This window comes from Strongylocentrotus purpuratus, unplaced genomic scaffold, assembly GCF_000002235.5.
Source record: "Strongylocentrotus purpuratus isolate Spur 01 unplaced genomic scaffold, Spur_5.0 spur5_contig_867, whole genome shotgun sequence".
Lineage (NCBI taxonomy): Eukaryota > Metazoa > Echinodermata > Echinoidea > Camarodonta > Strongylocentrotidae > Strongylocentrotus > Strongylocentrotus purpuratus.
Genome location: NW_022145576.1, coordinates 2,441,938 through 2,460,948, shown reverse-complemented (window position 1 = coordinate 2,460,948; position 19,011 = coordinate 2,441,938). Strand labels below are relative to the sequence as shown.

The window sequence follows — 19,011 nt, the reverse complement described above, 5'->3', positions numbered from 1 at the left end:
TTGAAGCTGCATGAGCTGTAAAGTATTTAAAGATTTTTTGTTGGAAAGAAAACTTTGAAATAATTGACTGCAAAGCAAAGACAGTGTTATGTACTCATCCAAGATTACCCATTTTGCCACCTTGTTAGATGTCCCCTTCCCCAGTGTCCTATTTTTAAATGTTTGTGAATCTTTTGGTTGTGAAGTAAAAGATTAGTAACGTCTGAGATTCAACCCCAATGCCACTTTCCCATTGCCACTTTCCCATTTTATCATTATGATTTTTGAATTTTTAATTATTATTATTTTTATTTGTTTTAATATTTTATTTTATTTTATTTTATTCATTTTATTTTTTATTCTTTTTATTCATTAAATATATTTTTTAAATTTTTTAAATTTTTTTAAAATATTTTTTAAAATCATTATTATTTTTTTTTTGGAGGGGAGGGGGGATTCGACTTTGGTGTTAGAGAATAGTTAGAAGTTGTTTATGTATTTTGTATACGATGCTTAAAGTGAATTAGTTGTGTGTTTTGTTGCTCAGTACACAGTGTCCTTTTAATGTGTGCTTGCCTATCTATTACCTTCCCTCTTTATGTTGTCCAACAGGTCGCACCGCATCTCCCATTATGAGTCACAAGCCAGGTAGAAATATACACAGCAACTTACATGCACGCTTTGTTTGATGCTTTACCACCCCTTGGTCACACCGACCAGACCTAAACCAGCTGGACCCTGTTTCATGAAACCCGTTATCAATGACAAATGCTCAATATCGATGGCAAATTTGCTCTTAGCCAATCAAATGCCACCATTTCAGTAGCTTGTAATGGGTTACTGTAACTTGTTATTGATGATATGTTTTGTGAAACAGTGCTCTGGCCAACTGTAGACCAAAGCAGGGCTCTGTTTCATCAAACCTGTTATCAATGACAAATGCTCAATATCGATGGCATATTTGCTCTCAGCCAATCAAATGCCACTATGTCAGTAGCTTGTAACAGGTTACTCTAACTTGTTATTGATGACAAGTTTTGTGAAACAGGGCCCTGGCCAGATGTAGACCAAAGCAGAGCTCTGTTTCATAAAACTCGTTATCAATGACAAATGCTCAATATCGATGGCTTATTTGCTCTCAGCCAATCAAATGCCACCATTTCAGTAGCTTGTAACGGGTTACTGTAACTTGTTATTGATGACATGTTTTGTGAAGCAGGGCCCTGGCCAACTGTAGACTGATGCCAGCAGGGCTCTGTTTCATGAAACCTGTTATCAATGACAAATGCTCAATATCGATGGCAAATTTGCTCTTAGCCAATCAAATGCCACCATTTCAGTAGCTTGTAACTTCTTTTTGATGACAAGTTTTGTGAAACGGGGTCCTGGCTAACTGTAGACCAAACGCTAGATGACATTACCCCAGATGGCCAAGAATCGTTCGGTCTGGTTTGCTGGTGTGATTGAGGTATCATCCAGTGGTTCTTAACTGAGGGGTCATGACCCATGCGAGGAACCTAGGTTTTCTGGGGGGGGGGGGAGGGGTGTGATGACAAGTCAGAAATTATTTATATTATATAAAAAATGAAAAATAAAACATTTGAATTTATGTAATATTAAATTACAAGGGTTAATGTGCTCTGACAAACAAATTGATTTGGGGAATGTAAGGCAAAACATGAAAAATGTAAAATGGGGTCGTGGGGTGGAAAGAGTTAGGAACCACTGCCATCGCCTCTCCTCGTGATGTGTTCTCACTCTAGTCAATTACTGTGTCATGCATATTTACATGCGTGTGTGTGACTTTATTAGCCTTCATGTCAGGGTATTTCATGGTTGCTGTCTACTACTTGATCTTGTGAAGAGTGAATATTCGACTCAAACCTGCAATAATGTTTAACCAGTTATTGGCGATACAAGTCTATTCCCATACACTTGATAATGATTGTGTTCTTTATCAAAAACGTTAAAGAAGAACAAAAATTCAGATTGAAACCAAAATGGAATGCTCTTTCAAGAATGCATTTTCAAAGGAGAGGTTAACACCACACATAAATGTGTTTTAGAGCAGGTTGTAGCAGTGAGAACACACCAAAGCATGACTCTTTGAGCCCATAGTCTACTAAATTGTGGATCCAACCCTGGGTTTAAGCGCAGCTCTAGCCATGTGTAAACAAGGTCCTAGTTGTGTCTTAATTTACAAATAACTCGTCATGAACTGAGCTTCAACCCAGTGTCTGGTTTTGAATTGTTGAGTAGAATATGGACTTTTTGTGTGTGACCGGCACAGACCCTTTATGCCTGTTCTGCAGTGGTGCTATATTAAAGGCATATCTGCATCAGGAAAAAAAACTTGTCACCTTTCATACCAGTTCGCTATGTCAGGCACCCTCCAGCAATGCTTGGAGAGTAAGGTTCTGAGATGGCATGGTATGAAAATCTGTGATGCTGTGAATATTTTCTAGATGTCATAAATTTCATTAGGGGATTCTTAATATTTGGAACTATTAAAACGCACCCACGCACTTGCCATTCATTTACACAATTAAAAAAAAAAAATGGCAGCTTTTAGTTGGGGTTTTCTGTGCCATATCAGAACGAGCCTATAGGGGTCTGTGCTATTCCATCATCATCCCTGCATGGTAGTTGCAAAGAGTAGATTTAGAAACGAGCAGAAAAAGCATGAAACCTCGCACTATTATCTGTAAGGCGCTTTAAGACATTATAAGCACTATCTAAACCCAGAATATATGTATCATTATAATTATTATTACTGCAATATTCATTCAGTGAGCACTAAAACTCTAGCCTGTTCCCCAAATCCAAGTACCTTAATAGCATTCTGGCTCTCAACAGATAATATTAGTAATGTTATAACATCATAAATGCAGGCAAGTGGTATTAGATGCATATGCACGTGCATGCCCTTTTTTTTTGGGGGGGGGGGGGGGGAGGGGGCTAAAAATAAAACCACTTGATGCTAGAATTTCAAAGGAGTTTTCTTTGTCTTTTGATTTCCAAATTAAAAATATGTCTTAAAATCTTTGCTATGACAACTATTTTAATTTGCAGTGCTTACAGTAAAGTGTGTGAACTCTTATTATAGTTTTCTTGATGTTATCTCAAGAAAAATGTATTTGAGCACTTTATGACCTGAAAAAATACATGGATATATACTGATACTGCACAGAGAGATGTAGAAGGGCAATATATATTGCAGACAGTACATAGACCAACAAATTTTCGCTGTGTGTATGTTCTTTGCATTGCATGTCATTGGTGTATGGAAAAGCTTTTCATGAAATCTTGCTTTCTCTCTTCATTACAAATGTATGATGAGAGATTTTTAACAAAAAAATGTAATCTTTATAATATTGTTACATGAAGCATGCATCTGTATATATACATTTATGATCGAAGCAGGTTTGATTGTAAGTGAATGATTTGTTTAATATAGCATATTCTATTTAAGCCAGGTGATGAGGGAGTTTGTAATTCCTTGATTCAAACACATTGATAAGGATGTTTTGATAAAAATGTTAATTGTCCCTATAAATGGACGATGCTGTAATACTTGACAGTTTTGCAACATGAAACTTTGGTGAATTGTTACGGATTATCTCTGTTTCTGGTATGAAACTAAATAAAACATTTCTAGATTATTCATGAATGAGCAATTTTTTTTGGCGAAAATGAGTGTTGTGCTTCCTTTTTAAAAAACAGCATGACACTTTTGCAAATCTAGATCAACTTGAAAAATTTGCAAAGCTTCATATTGTGCAATAATCAAACTGGAGCACGATTTTATGCGTTGGGTGTATAATGGGAGGTATATTAATTAGCCTTTTCATTTTCAAGTCCGATCCCAATTTTGCCGATTTGTCCCAACTTTGTCTTCTTTGTCTTCCAGCTCGCACCGACCCACCCACGGTTGTCAACGTTGCATCATCGACGGGTGACTCGAGTTCGAATCCCTCATCGACCACCTCGTCGACGCCGTCAAGTCCTGCCCCATTCATCTCCACATCGGGGATTCCCCTTCCCAGCCCCAGCCCCGCCCTGCCTTCGCCGTCGCCTCGGATGATGGTACCTCAGTTCAAATTCCCACCTGACGTGAGCGATGACGTGAGCGACTTCCTAGACAATAAGTGAGTATCGCTTGTTTTGGTTTCATGATGTGGTTTACTTATTTAAGGACAACTTCCACATTTTATTGGCAAGAATCAGAGTTTGGCCAACTTGGTTTCACTGGGTCCCAAGATGGCGTATATTCTTTTGTTTTGTTTGTGCTTGCCCAACAAATCAGTAGTCGCCATATTGTGTCCAACTCGAACCGGTTGGCCGGATACCCTAAAATGATTTTAAAAAAAAACAGATCTGCCAGATCTGCTACTATTGTAAGATCTAAATGCATCTATAAACATGCTTGAATTTAAATTTGACCATTTATAGCAAACAAATACCTTTGAAGAAACATGCATACCTTGGATAATATTGGGATATCTCATATGAAGTTGTTTTCATCCATGTTTATTGCTATTAACTATGCCTCTGAAAGTCAAAACTTGGGGCAAAATAAATGCATTAACCTTCAACAATGTTACTGAGTCACTTTAACTTTTTTCCTATTTATTTATTTTCCTTATCCTTGCTCTTCCTTGGTCCAGTGAAAACGTCACATCGACGAGTAGTGATCGGACGATAACTGTAGATTCACACGATACCCATGATGTAAGTATACTCTTCCTGTTTACCAAGCTATACTTAAAGGCCATCTGTACTAGTGTAAAGGAGGGATTAGACCACCCTGTAAGGTCACTGGACAGGTGGTTATCTCATCAACTCAGCTCTCAAATAACATACAAAAAAGAGGATCATGGGGGACCAATGGTCACCGATTAGGCATTGTTTGTTATATAGAGGACGCAAGTAGCTACAAGTAGTGCAGTGGGGCTTTAATGTATGTATGCAGAGAAAATATTCTCATTCCATCTGTATATCACAGTTGGGAATCAATAAGTAAGAAAGAATACAGCCCCTCTTAGGATACAGTCAAGCCTGTCTATAAAGGCCACCCAAGGGAAACAGAAAAAGTGGCCACTGTAAATAGTTGGCCTTTCTAGACAGGTTCTACAACACACACTTTTTCTGGAGAGATACAAAGTACATGGTCACAATTGAAAAGCGGCCTTTATAGAGAGGTGGCCGCAAAGACGGGTTTGACTCATTTCTAGGTAATTTAAAAAGGATGTATTGCTTTTTTTTTCTTTCTTCCATTCATTCAATAACGAAGTTTTCAACATCTTATACTATTATTTAGGTAGCTCTGTGCTTATTTTACACCCCCCCTCCCCCTCCGCATGTAGAAAGATGAAAAGTATCGAACTTTCCCTTCTATGATTATATGAACTTCTTTATGAGATGCTTTCTCCGCAGTGAAATTTATTCTTCTAATTGGCTACACCCACATCCCTTCGCAATTTTTATTCTAATGTCATGTATTTGTAATTAGTATCTATTGTCCATTTCTGGATATTTGATTTTCACTGGTATAACATATACAGATTAACATTTACAAATGAGTTTACATAAATTATAGACATTAACAGTAAATAAACAAGGTTTAACATATGATTAAGCACAATTAACAGACGGTCTAATGTTGTGTAATAAACACAAATTCAGGACAATAGTTAACACAGTTATTAAAGCAGAGCAAGAGGAGGTGTCAGGTGATCAAACAAATTAACAAGTAAGAGAGATATACTGAGGAGGTCGGGTACCCATAACATGTATTTACGTCTTAAACCAATTTGGGAATTATTGATTATATATAATAATAAAGAACATTGAACATTGAACAGTGGTAGTCTGATATTCAATTTATCCTCTTTTTCCCCCTCTTATGCAGCCTTTCACGGATTCAGAGAGAACACTCCCGGAGCAGGTTGAACCTGTGGATGAAGTCTCTGATCCAGAACCTAACATATTATTAGCAACTCGTAAAAATAGTGTAAGTTATCTCTATGGGGAGTGGTCGAGTGGTTTAAGGCGCTTGACTGTAGAAGCGTAGGTCGAGGATTCGAATCCCGATACGGCACTGATATCCTTTGGCAAGATATTAATCTACACTTGCTACTCTCCACCCAGGTGTTAAAATGGGTATCCCGTAGGATGCGACCATCATTGTTGGTCAAACAGTTTTTGAGCGTCAAGTAACGCCTGACTGGAATGCTCCCCAGGGAGTGGATATTGTGCACACATAGTGTGATTGGGTCCAATCACTGGGGTAATAGTGTATCTGTAAAGCGCTTAAAGACATCCGAGATGTATTAAGCGCTATATAAAAGCTGACTTTTATTATTGTTATTATCATGAAAACTAGTTAAGAGACCCCATTATATTTTGTTCTATGTAAGTCAATATTTTGCTGTAGTGATATAATTGTGGATGACAAGAACACAGACATTTTCGTGATTATTTGGCACGTTCACTATGCATTACCAGCTCGCATTTGTGTGTTGTTATATTCGCAACCCTACAAAAATTCACAAAATATCGGAAGAAAAAACCTTCATGAATATAACGGCTAATACAGTAGTTTTCAATCGGTTCAAACCATTGCTGGCAGTCATACAAAATGTATCATTTTAACAAAGAAAAATAAATAAAGAAAAGCAAAGTTGTTTACCGGTACATCTAAAACATGACTGAATGTCTTGAAAAATATTGATTTTGCCCTGAAGTGTGTTTATCAATTTTGTCTACCATTGGGATTGGAATTGAGAATAGTCCAATTTTGTAACTATGGTGTTGTATTTTTAACTTGTTTCTTCTCTTCTCTTCTCTCTTATATAGCAAAAACTTTTATCAGAATGGGACATTCCTTTTGAGCAGCTAGAGATACTAGACCTAATAGGAACAGGTCGATTCGGGGCAGTACACAAGTAAGTTTCCTATTTATTAATTATTTTCGTCTGTCATTAGTTCTTGTTTCCCTAAACTTGATGTTTTAGAAAGTTTTTAGAAAGTCTTTTTATCTCTGTTTCTCTCTATCTATTTCTTTTTCTCTAGTTTTCTGTATCTCTTTTTATCTCTGTCTTTATCTACCCCAATTTCAATATGTAGCTGTTTGTTGTGTTCTCTCACCCTCTTTATCTTTCTCTATGATCCATTTTACTTCACTTTAATTTGAAATTTTGATTTCACACTTTTGGAAGTAAAATTTTCAGAAGTATTAAAGACGTATTAAAAAAAATAAAGACTTCTCAAGTTAAAATAGCGACTTATTAACTTTGTTTTGTTTTACAGAGGAAAGTGGCATGGGGACGTTGCAATCAAGATGATGGACATCGATACTGACGATGAGAAGCAGTTACAAGCTTTCAAGAGAGAGGTGAGCACCCTTACTGTAATGAGAGGGGGGGGGGGACAATACCCCCTCCCCCACCACAGATAATCACATGACCTTTTCTTTAACTCTCCCTTGTCTTTTTACTATATATTTTTTTTAAATCGAGAGGACCATCATAAGAGTCAAAAACCCTTTTGTGACCTTGTGTCATTCAGAACAGTGCTCATGATGTGGTTAGGGTGCACTCCTTGTGTGCAAGAATAAATCCAATGATTGTGGTGGTATTATCTTAGAGAATTTAGTAAGCGCCACATAGAATCAAATTTCTACTATGGTCATACTATTCTATTATGTTGTTTAATATTTGTTCTCATCTTACTCTTGTTAATATTTTTTTCTTTACTTTGTCTTCTTCTCCTGATCAGGTGTCCTACTTCAGGAAAACAAGGCATGATTTTGTGGTTCTGTTTATGGGAGCTTGCATGAGGCCCCCTCATCTAGCTATTGTTACAAGGTAAAAATGATGACATGTTCTGTCTTCATACCAGGGGGGTGTTTTACAAAGACCCTAAGGTGAACTTATCTCTAAGTTGTACTTAAAGATTATGGAAAGCCGTTAGCATCTATGAAAATATTTTAAAAGGCATAAAATGCTGATCTAAATCAATTATATTTTCTATTATCAGGAGATTTCATGTTCTTGATGTGGAATTTATAAAAAGTCTAAAATACTTGAATTTTCGCCTTTGAATATATTTTGTTTTAATGCTACGAATGGCTCTCCATAATATTGAAGTCCAACTTAGAGTTAAGTTCGACTTGGGAACTTTGTGAAACACCCCCTTGGTACAGTTTCATACCACCTATTGATTGTACAGCACGTGCTCCAGTATCAATATCTGATATGACTCAGAGTTATGTTTGAATTTATATTGTCAAGTTACATGTCAGGTTTGGATCAGTTAATAATAATAATAATAATAATAATAGACATTTCTATAGCGCCGTCTATCTAGAAATTCTATTCTGAGGCGCATTCATTATTACCTCGGCTTTTTATAAAACCAGGGGGGTGTTTCACAAAGACTTAGGTCCACTTTAAGTTGGACTTAACTATGGCAGGCCATTCATGTTACTGTTTTCTCTCACCATTTACTATGATTGGTCTATCAAGCGACGTACAAATCATAGTCACAAATTTCGAGTTTCCTTTTTTTAATAATTCATAGTTAAGTCTAACTTAAAGTCGATCTTAGCCTTTTGGGAAACGACCCCTAGGCTGTCATAAGACAGGGCATGAAGCTAACAGGTGCCTTGGACATTCAAGCAACCAAAATTTAAGTCTGGACCCCCGAACAAAATTGTAACTTAGGGCTCATACATACATACTCTAAGAAGTTCAATTTAGACCCCTTTCCAAAATAACGTTAGTTTGGAGCGTTGCATAAAAGGTGAACCCTGGAAAGCGCAGAATACTTTCAAGCTAGCTAAATCACATCTAGCGCTAAAGTTTGTTGATTTTAAAAAAACTGTGGGAATACTCTTTTCTGTAAAACATTAAATAATACAACCGAGATCATATAATATGATATTAATTTGCCTTAGTCTGTTCTTATGTAGCCATTGTATGCATCTATTTGTCAACAGGCTATTTAAATTGCTAAATTTTCTCATCTTCTTAATTTTTATCTTTCAGTCTTTGCAAAGGACAGACGTTATACACTCATATACACCTCAGGAAAGACCGCTTCAACATCAATAGGACAATACAAATAGCTACACAAATAACCCAGGTAAGAGAGATGTGACGGAAAGAATTCCTTTCAAAGCCTGGGAAGCCATTATTCAGAGAGACTGTAAAGCAACCGATCTCTTAAATAACAATGATGATGATGGTGATGGTGATAGTTGGGGGTGGTGACGATGACAGTGACGGTACGACGATGACAATGAAGATGATTATAATAATTTTGATATCAGTAGACAAATAAAGCAAAAAAAAAAATTGTGTCGGACATTCTAATTTGTATTCATGAGAAAGAGAATTAACTTCATTGTGTGACAAATTTTGTATGTGCCTCCGTTGACTAGTTTTACTCAAAAGTTGCTTTTCCTTCATGAAGAGTATAATCTGGGTATTCAAACTTTAACTCTAAACAAATGTAGTACATGTTTTAACATTCATTTTAGTATGTGATAAGTGTAATGTAGTTATATTTCATTATGGCCGAGGAAATATAGCTTATGACTTCTGGAAAAAGGTACATTCTTAATTCTGGATTATTCTTGCAGCTTTTGTTTCAAACATGTAAAGAAGCATAATTGCTATCTAATTTCCTTTATTCCCCACTCCCCCAGCATCAAATTTTTAAATATTTATTACATTGTCCTAACCCCTTCTTCTAATTAACAGGGTATGGGCTACATACATCCCAAGGGGATAGTGCATAAAGACGTTAAGTCCAAGAACATCTTTATTAATAATAATGTTTGATGATAAATAGTGATTTGCCCAGCAAGGATATCATTAAAATCTGTTTGTTGTGATATTAGAAAGATGTTGATTATAATAGCATCATATCTCTCAGCTTTTATAACATTGTTCTTAATTCTTTCTTCTTCTCATAGGGTATGAGCTACTTACATCACAAGGGGATAGTGCATAAAGACCTCAAGTCCAAGAACATCTTCATTGAGAACGGCAAGGTGGTGCTCACAGACTTTGCTCTCTTCAGTATAGGCAGGCTGTCCAAGCAGAAAACGTAAGTCAAAAACCGCAAATTGTGCATCATATAACCTACCATAACCAGAGCTGCCAACTAGTAGGGATTTCCCGTAATTGGTACGGAAATTAACGATCATTACGGCAGCACAGAAACGGAATGTTTTTTTTTTTTTTGGGGGGGGGGGCGTAATTATGATTTATTGTAGCAAGTGCTGTTGAGTGTGGAGTCCATCCAACAACACTCACTGAGAAAGACGGAAAGTATCAAGTATTCTCTTAAAGGCATTGTTTAACAATGTTAAATCTGAGATGCACAGCCCTACGTGTTATCAGTATCTGTGATATGGTGTAATATTGAAGCCCCTCCCGAAAAAAAATTGCACTTCCAAACGATAAAAAAGTGCCTCAAAAAAGTAAAAATCTTTGAGTGGCCGGATTTACCATACTTGTTTTCCCCAATAGACTGTAGTGTTATGAAAACCATTAGGAAAACGCAAAACTTGATTTCAATTTCCAACCATAAGTATCTTGATAAAGTAATGGGGTTCCTGACTGACCTAAAGGTTTATAATTATCATTGCAGCATGAGCTAAATCCAGGATTTTGTTAAGAATCTGAGGCACCGATACCCAATCCCTTTAACATCTTGTATCTCTTGTTTTGTTGGTTGGTTTTCAGGCGGAAGGATAGTTTGGTGATACCGGACGGATGGCTGTGTTACCTTGCTCCAGAGCTCATCACATCGCTCAAGATCAACACGGATGGAACCCAAGACATGGAGCTGCCTTTCTCAGAGAAGTCTGACGTCTACTCCTTCGGGTAAGAACTTCCATCGAATCACTAGGGTTAAAGCGGGACTGCACTACTTGTAGCTACTTGCGCCCTCTATATAGCAAACAAAGTCTAAGAGGAACCCGTTGTTCCCCCATGGTCCCCTTTTTCTTATGGTAATTGAGAGCTGATATGATGAGATAACCACCTGTCCAGTGACCACGCAGGGAGGTCTAATCCCTCCTGGCCAATCTAATGCACATAGGCTTTAAATGAAAGATTTCAGTGAATTTTTGTTGTAGACACTATCTAGAAGCTATTCTTGATGGTTGGTTGGTTTTGTAGTAATTAACAATAAATATGAGGTTCTGAGATCATCAAAATTGTATCAGATTGCCCAAATCTTGCTGGAGATTGTGAACCATTACAAGCACTCCACACACATGCATGTATGGGTATATGTGACTGCATCTCATTGTGGCATAGGAAATTTGGTCCAAACTGCAATTGCTAATCATATCAAAAAATTATAACAGCATTGCAAGAGCAATCATTTTTATTACGCATTGGTCCCATGAAATTCTTTTATATGGATGGGAAAAAGAATGATAAAGATCATCAATTGTTTTGTCACCTTAATGCGGGACTGCACTACTTGTAGCTACTTGCGCCCTCTATATCAACAATGCCTAAGTGGTATCCATTGATCCCCCGTCTTCCCCTTTTTCTTATGTTAATTGAGAGCTGATTTGATGAGATAACCACCTGCCAGCGACCATGCAGGGAGGACTAACCCCTTCTGGCCAAACTAGTGCAGATAGGCTTTAAAGAAAAAAAAAAATTGAATCACAATTTTTATATGTAGGAGGCATCTGGTTGCTTTATTATCAACAAGTATTATTATGCTTGCCATTCTTATCGTTTGAATGTTCATTGAACCATTTTTTTTTTTTTTACCAGGACGATATGGTATGAGCTGTTGGCAGGAGAGTGGCCCTTCCACAAACAACCTGTTGAGACGGTTATCTGGCAGGTCGGCAAAGGCTTAAAACAACCACTCAACCACCTACAGGCTTCCAGGGATGTCAAGGTATGGTATCTCTAAACCTGACTTTTAAAGCCCCACTTCACTACTTATAGCTACTTGCACCCTCTATATGGCAAACAATGCCTAATTGGTGCCTGTTGGTTCCCCATGATCCCCTTTTGCAGTACACACCAACACTTATATGCTAGATGATCAACCTTTTCTGATCGATTCCACAACGTTTCTTTCACAATGCAGTCGCATGACCATAACTGGTTTATACCTTTAACTTATTTTGTTGTTGTCTCTGCAGGAGATCCTGATGATGTGTTGGTCGTACTCTCCGGACAGCCGCCCCATCTTCCAGCACATCAAGAAAACCATCCTCAGACTACCAAAGAAGAAGGGCCTACACCGGAGCCCCTCCCACCCCCTCCACCTATCCCGCTCTGCCGAATCGGTCTTATGATGAACGGACGATCGCCACACGCCCCCGGGGGAATCCCCGAGAAACTGACATTGCTGCGGCGGCAAGAGAGAGACTTGTTCCGTTGTTGTGGAGACTATTGTACAATAAAAATAAAGCGCCACCTATAGGACTACTGAAGATGATGGATGGGTCAGTGGCTGATGTGGGTTCATTAGATGTCCAGGAACCCGTTTCACAAAGCCTTTTTTCAATGACAAATGACAAATATCAGTGACAAGTCTGCTGATAACCAATCAGGAGCGAGGATATCAGTAGCTTATAACAACAACTGTCATTTGTCGCTGATGACAAGTGTTCACCTCAAGACCCGTTTTCTTCATGGGGGATCTGACCAAAGCGTTACAATGAAGACAGAGACCTTAAGAATCTTGGAAGACCCGCGGGAGACGATCTATGGAATCTAATGAACAAATCAAGAGAGATATGCCACGTTTATTCACCATATGGATCATGCACAGTCTTCAAACAAATAGCCTTCTCGATCCAGTCCACTTTAGGCATGGCTGTCATAAGAAAGACATGTTGTATCGTATTAAAATCTTCATCTCCCTCCAACATGCAGCCTTCAGACAATTTCGATTGGTAAAATAACCTAAAATAGTCTTGCCCTATCCTTACCATCCGTCATGCTTGGCTGCTTCAGGTTCAGTAGCCATCTTTGTTGATGGCAAGAGACGAACGTCTGCAGCCAGCGAAGTTTGGTTAGGACAAATAATAATAGCTATAATGCTAGTTGTTTACTTAAGACCATTCATCTGAGACAGTTAATCTCAAAGATTGGTGTAGCTCACTGATAGAATTTATCTACGACATGATGAAATGTGTTCAATTTTTTAGAAGAGTTGAGTTATTGATCTCACTGATTTGACAAGTTGGCCTCATCTGCATGTCTACAGTAATTATTGAGAAGTTGGATAAGATGTGGTGCTGGAGGTAATCATGTACAATAAAATTTTGAAAGCAGGGAGCAGAGCATGTTCCGTATCAACTCTTAAAGATGTTCATGCATGGGTATGTAGTCCTTCGTGAAGTAGGAAACTTGGAAATCACTCCTGATTACTTCATAACACTGGGCCAATGGGTATTACGCTCTGGTCTGTGTGCTGCCCTCTATATACTCACGCTTGAGCAACTTTAACATTTATCTTTCAACTGCCAACCCTGACAAAGAACTGTTAAATACAAAAAACAACACATTCCAGGAGCACTCTCTTCTCTTCCCTCAGGATTGCGAAAATTGGTACTTGACAAGTCTCAAAGTCCCACAAACTTACTATTGGAGGAGTGACGTAATGGTGGATTGATATTCGACTATATGTGATCCATCGTGGTGTTTGTGTTAAGCCATGGATGGTGTTTTTTAAAAATTAAATCGCCAAGTGAGATTCCCATTAAATTATCACATATTTGGTCAGAAAAAGAGATTTTTAACTTTCCTCAATTATGAGTGATGTAAGGGAGATGAGGCAATAGAAACAAAGTCATTATCTTCTACGGTGACTTTTTAAGCACTCAAGGTGAAAATACCACCGTTCTCGTAAGTTAAAATTTAGTATTTGTTGCAAAAATGATATTATAGCTTGACCAAGTATTAATTTGACTCTTCTGCTTATTGATGAGATGAGGGTTGTACCAGTGTTCTAAGTCCTTCGCCCATCTCTGTAACTTCTCTTCACTATTGTACTTGTAAGAATCAGTCAATCATCAAATGCATATCTATTTAAAAAGTGGACTTATGAAACTCATTTAACAAGAAAAGTGTCTTTATGTACATGGAAAATTGATATGTTTTTTGTCAACTTTTATTTCAACTGTTTTTCATATTGGTCTTGGTTGGTTTATGATGGTATCTGATTTCTCTATTTCGTATTGTTTTGTTTTGTTTTTGTGAGGGAAAAATACTGACTCATTCATTCCTTTCTGTTTATGAAAAGTTTTGCCAGCTGGCCTGGCACCAAGATATTTTATCAATTCAATTATTATTGCATATTTAATTGTATTGTATCATTACTATTATTTGACTGGTTATGTAATGCTAATGTCTTTATGTGTTTAACACCACCACATGGTCTTTTAATATTGCATCAATATTTTCTGTTTCTCTCTCTCGCGTCATACAGAGTAGATTTTATGTGCGGTTACTGAATTATTTGGTTTGGTATTTCTTGTGTAGCTGTGTGATTAAGTTTTATTGTTGTTGTTGCTGTTGGTGCCCTCACATCGATGACTGGAAAGGACAGCGTAGGCAAATTTCAGTTTTATTAAATGAGCTGCATTACTCCATTGGTTTGTTGAGCACCCAGATGCCAGTCTCTTTGTCCATTCAAACGTACCATAATTCTTCTTTCAAATGAATAAATAAAATAAAAATCATGTCATCGTGAAATTGATTTTCATGTTTATTTCACGTCTATACCTTCAATTTGATACTATGACTATTCAAATTCATTGCGTTAAATAGTTACTGTCATACATCGTGCAGGAGACCCGGAAAGTAGCGGTATTGTTGACCGGGAAAGTAACCCTATCGGAATTTAACCAAACTCTTTCTACAGGAGCGCAGTTAATGGATTTTGGCAGACTTTAAGCGGGTACACTGTATGTCTGGAAAAAAATGGGTAGTCCATTTAGTTAGCATTGGCATCATAATCCGATTATGGCGCGTTTCTACAGAAGCGCGTACCGGGAAACATCAACAATTACGGAAATTAACATTTAAAAATACATTTGAACATGCCAATTTATAGAAATGAGAAATATACATTTGGTACTCCATGAATGACTGCATACGGCTTTGCTTTCAAGAATATAAATCGCTGTTTGGGTTCTTTAAAAAAAAAAAAAAAAAATTTAGGCTCTGGTGTCTGATATCCCCTTTTTATCTGTTTATCTTGTTATGCAGTACAGAATTCCATTCCAGTTGTTATATTATTCTATTTTTGTTCACAATCAAAGTATAATATAATATACTTCAGACAACTATTTTCAAAGTATGTTTATAATATAGCCACTGTGTATCATTCTGTATCAACCAAAAAGCATTCACCCTTAATATATATATATATATATAAGCTGAAATTTAAAATATCTTAGTACATTGACAAAATTCATCAATTGATATCAGTTTTTAAAGTGTTATAAATTATATACTGTCCAGAAAATTGTTTTGATATTTTTATTACCTTATGAGCAAAAGAATCTGGACATAGCTTTGGAAAGCATTTCAATTAATATCCTCATTTTCAGAAACATTTTTTAACTTACCGTACAAGAAGTAATTTGTTAATGGTAATTATTACCTGTACTAACATAGTAATGGAGAAAGCAATACTATATGCTGTATAATGATGTCATCTTATATTATCTTTCCAGATTATTTCTTTTATTCCCTTTGATTTTTAGCAGATAATTTCAAAGATATTTTGACCTTGAGTAGGATGAAAATGGTTGAGACGGGGAAGGAAAAAAAAGTCATTTGGATACCAAAGATATTTCATCATATAGAGACAAATATCTTATACTGAAATTAAGAACAGCATGGCATTGACATAACTCTCAAAATGCCAATGACTTTCTTAAATACCAATATTCTTAATGAATATTTTTACAATGTACAGTTATATGGTAGTTTCTGTTTCGGCGACAGTTCATAGTTCCAAAGATTATATGTTGTTCTTATAACCATGGCTCTTTTGACATAGTTTTGGAGATTTAAAAATGTTTGATCATGGAATTTCCCTCGTGTTGGATAAGATATAGTTCTTGATAATACCATAACATCTGCATTCTATTTTTAAACACTACTCTGCAATTGATAAACACAAAATAATTACTATGAATTGTATGACATAACCTTCCAAAAAAATTTGGCATGTTATGGATTTTAAAGAAGAATGGACGTTTCTTTTAAGGGTTATATGTACATGAAGTCGAAAGTTTTAAATTGTAGATCTCTAATGTCCTTTTATCACTGTAATGTATGCTCTTGTACCTATCTGTATTTTATCAGTATTTATAATTTTTATATAATTTCTACCACTATGGGCTCTTGTTATCCACTGGCTCCTATTTGTTGTGTGCTCTATGTGAAAAGTTAAGTCTGTATGATGTAAGTGGTCTTTTTTTCTTTCTCATGTAATATGTTTATTAATATATTTTCATAATGAATTGAAATACCATTGAATTGCAGAACTGCCAGGAATGAAGTAAAACGAAAGAAAAAAAACTGGCAATATTGAAATTGGAAAAAAGGGTTGCTAATATCACATTACCTTCTTTCTTACCCTTTTTAAAGGGCTATTCTTTTGTCTTGAATTGACGGTTTCAATCAAATATATGTTGATTATTCATTCAGTGTTGAAAACGACATTGTGATGTTATGTTGAAATATCTGTGTGTTTGTGCATTAATTGAAAGAAATTGAGAGTTTTATTTTTCTGTTTATGTATGGATATTATATTTCTGATATATCACCCTATTATTTAAATTCTGTGAAATGTACATGATGTATGTATTTTGATTTATTTACGACAACAAAAGATGTTTCATCATAGAAAATATGCATAGTTCTTTTACCTCTTTCTGTATCATAATAACAGACACAAATTTATGTTATGCAGCTTGGATGCCGCAACCCATACCAAAATGCTACTTCTCATGGAAAAAGGGAAAAGATTGTTCGTTGAAAATCATGGAAAGTCATGGAATTTGGTTCTCAAATTCTGTAGGAACCTGAAAAAGAAGACATTTCAAACCATGGTGCAAATAATTAAAAATAAATCATGGTTTCATTAAAGAGGACTAATTTCAAATAAATTCTCTGAAATATTGACAATCCTTATAATCTCACTTTTCCAAAAGGAATTTGGAGTCACTTTCGTTAGGGATTAAGGACTACACTTTACTCAATCATCACTTCATAAAGATTCATATTCTATATGTATGCAATGAAATTCATCTACATATAATTCAGAATGTTTATAAGAGGTAGTTTCAGTGACTTAAAATTACGTCTACAACATAGTAGATTTGGTGTATAGTATTAGTGAAAATTCACACATATGGAATACATTCAAGAAAACATATCTTCCTCTTCTGTTTTTCTCCTTCATTTTCACACTGTTCTCCCCTCTACATGTGTCCTATCCTGTGAAAAAAAAAATTCACATTTTTTTCTCTAGCATGTACAAGACATGTATCACCTCCACTCTGTAACGTGCTTGTCTATATAGTATAACCTCAACACGATGTTTAATTTGATTTAAAAGTGAGAGGCATGTTTATAAATTGAACATGAAAGGACTTACAACCAGAAAGGACGCAAGATATTTGATGATGATGATCATGTATAAAGACATTATATGATATAAAATTGTAGATTTAAACCTCGTGTTCCTGGTGATAATGAAATCGCAGGTGCTGAGATGATAAAAGCAATGACAACTTCGTAATTAAAATAAGAAAAGGAAAACACTCTTGTTTGGTTTCATGATTTTTGTAAGTTCAGTTTCCTCTCATGAGATAAAGACGGCAAAGTATGTCTTTGTAATTGTGGTGATTCTCATAGTAATAATGATGATGATATGTATGATTATGGTAATGGTGATGATGTGTATGATGGTTGTTATTTTTGTGAAGAAGAAGGAGGAGGAGGAGAAGGAGAAGAAGAAGAAGAGCACAAGACAAGTCTGAGAAAGAATCTTTGAAAGTTACATTGCTACGAATTGAACAATGAGGGCGTGCTCAATGTCACTCATATAGAGATCATCCCATAATAGTTCTCTTGAACTCTTATCATGTACAAAATATATGAGAAGCAACAGAGAGAGGGAGAGTGAGAGAGAAAGAAAGGGGGGGGGGGAGCACCCCCTCCCCAACAAAATAGTAATGAGACAGGTGTGAAAGCAAATGATTATGAAACAAATGAATAAAAGAAGAAGGATTAAAAGGAAAAAAATGGAAGGTAACCGCAGTGCGTAAAAAAAAATATAAAAAAATCACAGAAAACCATATATAATATCATATACAGAGGCGGCGCTCCCGGGGGGCAGGCCCCCCTCACTTGTTCAAGTACCCCAAAAGTGCCCCTTTTTACTTTGACAAGTGCCCCTATTAATTTTAAAAATTGCCCCTTTCCCTTTCCACCTCTGATAAGAGCCCCTTTTTCTTTGACAAGTTCCCATTTTCCTTTGCAATAAGTGTCCATTTTCCATTCTCATAAGTGCCTTTTTTAATCTCTAGTAAGTTCTCCTTTTCAGGTACGAGAAGCCCCCTTTTCACTTTTGATAGCCGCCCCCTTCACCACTGATAATTACCCTATTCAAATCTGAGAGGTTCCCCTTTTGCTTTGACAAGTTCCACTTTCCTTTTTAATAAGTGCCCCTTTCCCGTATAATAAGTGCCCCCATTTAAAAAGGAGCCCCTTTCCCTTCTCATAAATGCCCCTTTTCAAGTCATGACTTGACTATTCAATTCTGAGAGATATTCGTTTTCCTTTGACAAGTGCCCCTTCCCCTCCTGGTAAGTGCTCTTCTCATCTCTAATAAATGCCCCTTTTTATTTTGACACGTCCCCCTTTTTTCCTTATAAATGCTCTTTTTCCTTCTGGTAATAATAATAATAATACACAACATTTATTAGGCGCTTAATACGGGTGTTTCGAGGCG

At 36.4% G+C, this 19,011-nt stretch overlaps 1 protein-coding gene across 3 annotated transcripts in view; it reads left to right on the top strand.

The window, feature by feature from the left end:
* LOC115918374 (kinase suppressor of Ras 2-like) overlaps positions 1 to 17,816 on the top strand; it is a 58,953-nt gene extending 41,137 nt beyond the window's left edge. For 2 of the 3 annotated variants that reach the window (XM_030975619.1, XM_030975612.1), the window contains exons 8-19: positions 592 to 627; positions 3,890 to 4,127; positions 4,647 to 4,710; positions 5,891 to 5,992; positions 6,838 to 6,926; positions 7,291 to 7,375; positions 7,759 to 7,847; positions 9,030 to 9,126; positions 9,962 to 10,095; positions 10,737 to 10,877; positions 11,790 to 11,919; positions 12,170 to 17,816. In XM_030975619.1, the coding sequence (XP_030831479.1) occupies positions 592 to 627; positions 3,890 to 4,127; positions 4,647 to 4,710; positions 5,891 to 5,992; positions 6,838 to 6,926; positions 7,291 to 7,375; positions 7,759 to 7,847; positions 9,030 to 9,126; positions 9,962 to 10,095; positions 10,737 to 10,877; positions 11,790 to 11,919; positions 12,170 to 12,325 (1,361 nt within the window). In that variant the 3' untranslated portion in view covers positions 12,326 to 17,816. The remainder of the gene's footprint in view (positions 1 to 591; positions 628 to 3,889; positions 4,128 to 4,646; positions 4,711 to 5,890; positions 5,993 to 6,837; positions 6,927 to 7,290; positions 7,376 to 7,758; positions 7,848 to 9,029; positions 9,127 to 9,961; positions 10,096 to 10,736; positions 10,878 to 11,789; positions 11,920 to 12,169) is intronic. The other variant, XM_030975629.1, reaches the window with a different exon arrangement.
* Positions 17,817 to 19,011: the final 1,195 nt, after the last annotated feature.